The 9,000-nt window shown below is 47.6% G+C and overlaps 1 protein-coding gene across 1 annotated transcript; it reads right to left on the bottom strand.

Annotated features, from left to right (window-relative positions):
• Window positions 1-1,496: 1,496 nt before the first annotated feature.
• Window positions 1,497-8,759, bottom strand: LOC101102929 (olfactory receptor 9I1-like). The gene has a single exon (XM_015100867.4). It carries the CDS (start codon window positions 8,749-8,751, stop codon window positions 7,810-7,812), a length of 942 nt encoding a protein of 313 aa, XP_014956353.3. The 5' UTR covers window positions 8,752-8,759; the 3' UTR covers window positions 1,497-7,809.
• Window positions 8,760-9,000: the final 241 nt, after the last annotated feature.

The raw sequence follows: 9,000 nt of genomic DNA, 5'->3' as shown, positions 1-9,000 counted from the left end.
TGTGTGAGTATGTGTGTGTGCTTGCAGGATAAAGATATGCTGAGATAAAGAAAACACACAATGTTCTTTTCAACAGTTTTTAGAACAGTTCGCGGTTTTTGAAGAAGAGATAAGTAGAAACAGCTGAAACCATGTTTCCCAATAGGATTAAAAGGATGAACTGTATAATGTCCATGAAGCATCTTGGTCTCCACGGAATAACCTGGCAGTTGAACCATAGGGAAGCAGGAAGCCTACCTTCCTTTCAACTTCTGTCAGCTTTTCCCAATTTCTTGGCCGATTTATCCTCTTCATACACTATATCTGAGTAAGATTCAGGGGAAAATGTTGCTTGAGGTTTGATTCAGCATCAAGCAAAATGAGATTCAGCACCTAGAGCTATCTCAGCTTCCTTGAATTCCATCACCTGTTGGAATGTTTCATTTTCTTTTTACCGGCTACCTGTCTTGCTGCCCAAAAGATACGGGAGGTCCGCGGGGGGTGGTGATGTTGGGGCGAAAGCAGCTCTGTTCTTGTGGTCATTTGCACATGGTCACGATGGCACTGGGCTTCCCTGGAGGCTCGGACAATAAGGAATCTGCCTGCAATGCGGGAGACCTGTGTTGGGAAGATCCCCTGGAGGGGGGCCTGCCAATGCAGGAGATGCAGGCTCCTGGGTCTGGAAAGATCCCCTGGAGAAGGGAATGGCAACCCACTCCAGTATTCTTGCCTGGAGAATTCCATGGATGGAGGAGCCTGGCGGGCTGCAGTCCATGGGGTCACAGAGTCGGACACGACTGAGCGACTAAGCATAGCAGAGCACACGATGGCATCGTCCATTCCGGGAGTGAGTGTGTGTGTGTGTGTGTGTGTGTGTGCACGCTCAGTCATGTCTCACTCTTTGGTGACCCCATGGACTATAGCTCTCCAGGCTCCTCGGTCCGTGGAATTTTCTCGTCAAGAACACTGGAGCAAAAAAAATAATAATAATCATACTGGAGCAAATTGCCGTTTCCTTCCCCAGGGGATCTTCCCGACCCAGGGACTGAACCCACGTCTCTTGCATCTCTTGCATTCGCAGGCACGTTCTTTCCTAGCTGAGCCACCAGGAAGCCCGTCCCTTTCCTGTGGGTTAGAAACACAGGATGCGAGCGGGGATACAGAGAAAGAGATCTGAGGACTATTTCTGTCTGTCTCGTCTTGATCATCATGACAAAAAGTACTTTTGTGGGTTTTGTTGACTCCGTCTGAAGTGTTACGACTGGATGATTTGCGTGGATGTTCTGGATATGGACGGTGTCCATCCCATACACATATGTGTAAACGTGTCAGTAAGGAAGCAGATATGCACCTAAACACTGGACAGAAGACCCAAGGTTATGTGCTGTGTTGATTATACGCCATAATTCTGCCCTATGCCCCGGCCCTTATGTGATCGTCTAGGTAATCTGGCTTTACACCTACATTCACTTAAATTAGTACGTGTGAAAAACGGAAATCACAAAGTATTGGTGATATTATTTTTGCCAGCTTTATTGAGATAGAATTGATACATAGCAGTGCGTGAGTGTAAGGTATGCAAACATGATCTGATACGCCTATGCACTGTGGAAACGTTTACCACAATGAGTTTAACTTATCCTTCACCTTACTTAAGTACCATTGAACTGTAGCTGTTACAGTGAAAACATTTAAGAATTACTCTCAGAGCAACATTCAAGTAAAGAATACACTACTGTTGACTCTACCATGCTGTACATTAGACCCAGAACTTGTTCATCTTAATAATGAGAAGCGTTTGTACCACCCTTTGACCAACATCTCCTCATTTCCCCAACCTGCAGTCCCTGGGACTCGTCGACCTATTGGCTCGCTCTCTGCAGTATAAGCAATATCATGTGGGTTTCCTCTTTCTCCATCTGGCTCACTTCACTTGATGTGACAACGTCTGGGCCCGCCCATGTTGCTGCAGAAGGCATTTCGCTCTTTGCAGTGGCTGAGTAGTATTGCCCTGTGCCCGTGTACACGTCTTGGTCCGTTCGTCCGTCGGGGGCATCTACAGATGCTTCCGTATCTGACTATTGTGAGTAGTGCTGTGAAGAACACGGGCGCAGATCTCCTTTCTAAGCTGACTTTTGCACGCATGCAGCCGTGGAAGCCGGGGCTAGCTGCTGGTGCAGACAGGTGCTGGCTGCAAGCAGCTGTAAAGAGGTGGGAAGGACTCGGGTGGGTGGCCTCTGGGAACGTGAGCACCTGTGGGGTCAAAACAGTGAGATATGCCTGGGGCCCCCCGCGGTGGCGGAGCTGCCTGTTGGCTTCCTGGGTGGAGAAAGCTGTTGGCGTCATCTGCAGAGCAGGCCTCTGGGAACCATGGTTGCCCCCACTATGTGGCTGTCCTGAGAGCTTTGGCCCTGCGTCCCTGTTCCTAGCCATCTCTTTAGTCTCAGCTTCGCCAGTCTCTGGGTTTGGTAAAACCAAAGTGGTTCCTCTGGGGACACTGGTCAGCCGCTTGGCTGTCCATTCTCAGGGAAGGGAAGTCTTTCCAGCCAGGGAGTTCCCTGCTGGCACAGAGACGCGCCAGCCTGGGGGTGAGACGAGGCAGAAAAAATGAAGCTGTCCTTCCTTCCCTTCTAGGTGGTCATTCTCAGGCTTTTGTTCCACTGCGTTGACGTTTCAGAGGTGGACTCCTGAGCTCTCCCAGAGCTGTTTTTGATCGTGGACTGTTCATCTTTGTGAGGGGAGGAATCCTGGGGTCTCCCACACTGCCATCTTGGTGACATCATTTTGGGGGTTGTTCGAAACGATAAGAAACGCACAGCACCTTGGCCCCTGGATGGGTTGAATTAAATGGGTCAGTTCAAAGTCTGAAAGTCTGCTCTTTGATCTTTCCTATATCATTTTTGGTAGACTGAGGCTAAAGTATTACAGCTGGAAACTTAAAATTTTGAAACATGATTCCTAAGAGGGATATATTTAGAAGTTGAAAGGGATTTCAAAAAGAGATTTCAATATTGCCAGCTGGATTTTGTTCCTCGGTGTTCTCCGGATACACAGAACGAATAGGACATATGTGTGTGCGATTTTTCTGCTTTAATTTCTACTGGAGCACAGTTGATCCTCAGTGTCACACTGGTTTCAGGCCCACAACAAAGGGAGTGTTGCGTTGCGCGTACACACTGCTGCCGCTGTTTGGTCTCTAAGTCGTGTCTGACGCTTTTGCAGCCCCAAGGACTGTAGTCCACCAGGCCCCTTTGTCCATGGGATTTCCCAGGCAAGAATGCTGGAGTGGGCTGCCATCTCCTTCTCCAGGAGACCTTCCTGCCCCAGGGAGGGAACCCAGGTCTCCTGCATTGCAGGTGACTCTTTCTTTATCGCTGGGCACCATATCCGCTCGTTCTAAGATTCTTTTCACATATAGGCCAGCTCAGAGTGTTGAGCAGCGTTCCCTGCGCTGCGCACTAGAACCTTGGTAGTTATCCCTTGCATATATAGTAGCACACATATGGCAGTCTATAGAGTTTTTTTCCTTAAGCCACTTGCATGAGGTATGATTGACATGCTGAAAACTGTACATACTCAGTATATACAACTTGATGAGTTCGGAGATAAGTGTGTACCCGCGAAACCATGGCCATAATCTCTATTGCACACTTTAAATTTGCTAAAAGAGTACACCTTACACTGTGTTCTTATCACACAATAATATCATCATAATAAATGAATAGTGCGGTAGGAAACTTCCGGAGGTGAGAGATCTGTTTATGGCCAAGAAGGCGCTTTCTCACAAGGAACTGGCCCACACAGTTCCTTTTATGGAAGTAAGAATTCCCACAGTCCAGGAGACCCAGGAAAGTAGGGGTGCAGTCCAGGGTTCAAACACCAAGTCCAAGTTCAGAAGAAAGTGTCCTCCGGTTCACGCAAGCCAGGAAGAGAAGAAGGCATGAGTGCCCCCGACCCCTGACCCCTGACCTCTGTCTGTGTTTCAGTCAAGCCCTCAGGACTGGAGGGCATCCACCACACTGGGGATGGTGACTTGCTTTACTGAGTCCACTGATTCAAACGCTTATCCCCTCTACCAACCTCCTCACAGACACACCCAGAATTAATGTTTAGCCAAATATCTGCACTCCCGACCCAAGGGGTAAAATTGACACATAAAGTCAACCAGGATGGGACCCAATTTTCCAAAAGATTGCGTGTAGTATCTATTTTGGCTTCCGGAGTGGCTTAGCGGTAAAGAACTGGCCTGCCAATGAAGGAGACACGGGTTCCATCCCTGGATCAGGAAGATCCCCTGGAGGAGGAAACAGCAACCCACTCCAGTATTCTTGCCTGAGCAATCCCACAGACAGAGGAGCCTGGCGGGCTACAATCCATGGGGTTGAAAAAAGTCAGACATGACTTAGCTACTAAACAACAGCAGTGTCTATTTTAACAATGAGTCCTGCCAATGAGATAAGTGAAAATTCTTGGCCCAGAGCCTGATATACATTAGATAATATGGGGATGTTTTCATTCATTTATTAATATACTTAAGTGGAAATTTAACATAAATGCCATTTCCTCTAGTGCCTTATCTCATCACCAGAAGATGGGCCCCTAAAACACACTCAGACTTCATTTGCATTTCATTCACTTGGTGCACCCCTGAAGCAACTGCATATACATCAAATACTGTACATGCATCAAAGGGCATTCATGTACAGGCAAAGTCTGCTGCCACTCACCAAGATTTTCTAAATGAAACCAACCCTGAATATTCTTTGGAAGGACTGATGCTGAAGCTCCAATCATTTGGCCACTGGATGCGAAGACCCAACTCGTTGGAAAAGACCCTGATGCTGGGAAAGACTGAAGGCGGGAGGAGAAGGGGACAACAGATGGTTGGATGGCATCACCGACTCAATGGACACGAATCTGAGCAAACTCTGGGAGATGGTGAAGGACAAAGAAGCCTGGTGTGCTGCTGTTCATGGGGTCGAAAAGAGGAAGAACCACAGCACCAAACAGAAGTGGGGGAGAAGTCCAAGGCTGCTCTAGCCGCTGCTGAAATAGCACACTCACTGTCTAGCGTTTTTCCCATTTATTTATGTTTTTAAGTGGAAAGCTTTTCCTGCCTTTAAGCATACGAGAACCCTCTAAGGGGGGATTTCTTCAGCCCACTGACACAGTCTGGCATAGAGCAGGGATTACTGAGCGTGTGCTGCCCTCTGAAGAAAAAGCAGTTGTTGATCATTTTGATGAATGGACACCAGGTGCACATCTGATTAGACCTTAGTTAGGTCCACAATTCAGAGAAGAAAAGGTATGCCACATAAAAAGTGGATGCCTCCAAAAGTATATTTCCCCAAATTCACCATCTTCCCAGAATCAATCCTATACCAATAACATGGTCAGACACCCACGTGCTATCTTTCTCTGGCCTAATGTGTATTCTAGAACAAAGCAGACAGCACTGGAGGGCAATCAAGCACCTTTCCCTGGAATACACCATTTATCGTTACTTTGATGAAGCGGGTCTCTCCCTCCATCTCCACTACCTAAGACTGCCCCGCTTCCACCAGTCTCACTGCAGCCAAAGGGATCTCGTTAAATTTCAGATAAGATGATTTCATGCTTTGCTCTTCAAGTAAAGTCCTCAAGTCCCTAAGTGAGCCTGCGAGGCTCTCCGTGACCTGGTTTCTCTCGGATTCAGCAGCTGCATCTCACACAAAGCCTCTCACCCACCAGGCTGCAGCCACTCTGGTTCCTCAGTTCCTCAAGGCATCCTTGCATTCGCAGCTCCTTCCATCTGCAGTGGTGACCCCGTCCTATGACTGTGACGTACTTACTCTTTAAGCCTCAGCTTAACGGTCAGCTCCTCAGGGGAGGCTTACCTGATCTCACCAAACTGGGTCAGAACCCTACCATACAGGGTAACAGTATCCTGTGATGCTTCCTCTCTTCCCCTTTCCAAAATCACATTAAAAAATTAATTAACTGGGTTCAGTTCAGTTCAGTCGATCAGTCTCAGTTCAGTCGCTCAGTCATGTCTGACTCTTTGTGACCCCATGAACCGCAGCATGCAAGGCCTCCCTGTCCATCACCAACTCCCGGAGTTCACTCAAACTCATGTCCCTTGAGTCGTGATGCCAACCAGCCATCTCATCCTCTGTCATCCCCTTCTCTTCCCACCCTCAATCTTTCCCAGAATCAGGGTTTTTTCCAGTGAGTCAACTCTTCACATCAGGTGGCCAAAGTATTGGAGTTTCAGCTTCAGCATCAGTCCTTGCAATGAATGTTCAGAATTGATTGCCTTTAGGATGGACTGGTTGGATCTCCTTGTTGTCCAAGGGACTCTCAAGAGTCTTCTCCAACACCACAGTTCAAAAGCATCAATTTTTTGGCTCTCAGCTTTCTTCACAGTCCAACTCTCACATCCACACATGACTACTGAAAAACCATAGCCTTGACTAGATGGACCTTTGTTGGCAAAGTAATGTCTCTGCTTTTGAATATGCTGTCTAGGTTGGTCATAACTTTTCTTCCAAGAAGCAAGTGTCTTTTAATTTCATGGCTGCAGTCACCATCTGCAGTGATTTTGGAGCCCAAAAAAATAAAGTCTCTCACTGTTTCAATTTTTTCCCCATCTATTTGCCATGAAGTGATGGGACCAGATGCCATGATCTTAGTTTTCTGAATGTTGAGTTTCAAGCCAACTTTCTCAACTGTGTAGTGGTTCAATATCTATACCCCCTGTTCTAATCTCCATGAAGGAAAAACAGTGTCTATCTTATTTACTATTATATTGCTGAACTTAGCATTATTTCTGATATGTAGTTGATAATCTATAAATATTTGCTGAATTGATGAATCAGATTGTGGAATCTCCATGGAGACATTTCCCAAGTAATATTTCTAGTGGATGTGAAGGTCATTAAAAGGTGGCGGTCAGATTCATAGTCATCTGTCTGCGGATACTAAAGTAAATGTCCTATAGGAGATGGAAGTGCTGGTTTTCATTACTGGAGGACAGAAAATAGCTTGAGTGAACTGAGCCAGATGGTCCATGAACAATGCTTCAGAAATCAAACAGGGATCCTGACCTTTGGTGATCAAGAAATATTTCAAAAGTTACCCATCAGGCTCAGTTCAGCTTCACACCAAGACTGAACTGTCTTTAATAATTACTGCAAGTCACTACACCTTTCTCTGATTCTGCAGTGTCTTGGCCCTCCTCAGTGTCTCAGGAAACACACTAACTTGAACATTTTCCAGCTCACATCTTTTTCCCCCTTTCTTTCCTCTCTTTTTCTTCCCCTTAACTCTTTCATGACAAAAACCTAAATTATACATGACTGAATGTTGAGGAAAGTTTCTTTGGTAACGTTGATTTCCACCCCACTACCGACAACCAAGGAAGATGACTACCCTCACTATGTGAGCAATAAGCTACTGTATTGTAAGTATTCAAGGTCCAAATGTTGGCTTGGTGGGAAAAAAGAAATTGTGTAGCTGAGAAAACAATCAGCAATATTCAGGATGGTTCAGAAAAATAGATTTCACATTTTATAGCATCTAATCACTTATAAAGTCCTTCAGCATTCAATTTCTCTTGAGACTGGCTTTAATCACAGCTAGGTAATTTTTACTGGTGTGATAACTGAGGCAGAGAATTTCTGGCTCAAGGTCACAGAGTTAATAGAGCAATTACTGGAACTTAAATCTACATTTTTTCTTTTTGCCTCCGTATGTCTTTGTAATTATCAGGTCTGGTTTCTCTATTACAAAGACAAGCTGAAAGCCCAAAGGATTATCTGCAGGAGCTTCTGAATCAGTGGAGCGCAAGTCTTACTCTACTGGGGAAACCTTCATCCTGCTGAGAGCTCTCTTCAGAGCCTCCTTCACTTCCTTGTTCCTCAGGCTGTAGATCACTGGGTTCAGCATCGGGATGACCACAGTGTAAAATACTGACACAACCTTGTCCTCCCCGAGAGATTTTCCCATGTTACCTTTCAGGTATATGAATATGAGCGTCCCAAAAAAAAGCGCCACTGCAGTTATGTGAGAAGCGCAGGTGGAGAAGGTCTTGGCTTTGCCACCCGCTGAACGGATCTTCAGAATGGCCCGGATGATGAACAGGTAGGATATGAGAATCGCTGACAGGCTGGTCGCAATGACCAAGAAAGCTAAAAGGTAGATCACCCGTTCTCGTGGCCTGGTCTCACTGCAGGCAAGCTTCAGCAGAGGTGGGAGGTCACAGAAGAAGAAATCCACGTGGTTGGACTTGCAGAAGGAGATGGAGAAGGCGCACCCGGTGCGGACCGCGGCGTTGGCCGCGGCGCCACCGTAGGCCCCGGCCACCAGCCCCAGGCGCGTGCGGGGCGTCATGGCCGAGGCGTAGAGCAGAGGGCCACACACGGCCACGTAGCGGTCGTAGGCCATCACGGCCAGAAGGAGGCACTCAGTGCTGGCACAGAGGGTGAAGAAGAAGAACTGGGTGGCGCAGCGCTCGAAGCCGATGGCCCTCTTTTCGGTCCGCAAGGCCTCCAGCAGCTGCGGGACAATAACGGAGGAGTAGCAAACGTCCAGGAAGGAGAGGTGGCTGAGGAAGAAGCACATGGGCGTCCGGAGGCGAGGGTCACTCTGAATCAGCGCCATCACGCCCAGGTTGCCTCCCAGGGTGACGAGATAGAGGAGCAGAAACACGAAGAAGAGACCCGTCTGCAGCTCGGCCGACAGCCGGAACCCCAGCAGAACGAATTCTGTTACCACTGTGCCATTCTCTGCCATGAGTCCTAGGCTGCCCACTGAAATCGAAAAATAAACCCTCATTAAAGAGAAATTAAGATGAACACAGCTCGACATGACCGCTTTCAGCAAATCACTTTCGCGTTTTGAGTAACGTCATTCATTTTTGGCCGTGCTGGGTCTTGGTTGCTGCGAGCGGGCTTCCCTGGGTGCGGCCAGCTGGGCCGCCCCTGGTTCCGGCGCGCGGACTTCCCGCCGCAGAGGCTTCCCTCGTGGAGCACCAGCTCCAGG

This window comes from Ovis aries, chromosome 15, assembly GCF_016772045.2.
Source record: "Ovis aries strain OAR_USU_Benz2616 breed Rambouillet chromosome 15, ARS-UI_Ramb_v3.0, whole genome shotgun sequence".
NCBI lineage: Eukaryota > Metazoa > Chordata > Mammalia > Artiodactyla > Bovidae > Ovis > Ovis aries.
Note: the sequence above shows the minus strand (reverse complement) of the source record. Positions and strands in the feature narration are given on the sequence as shown.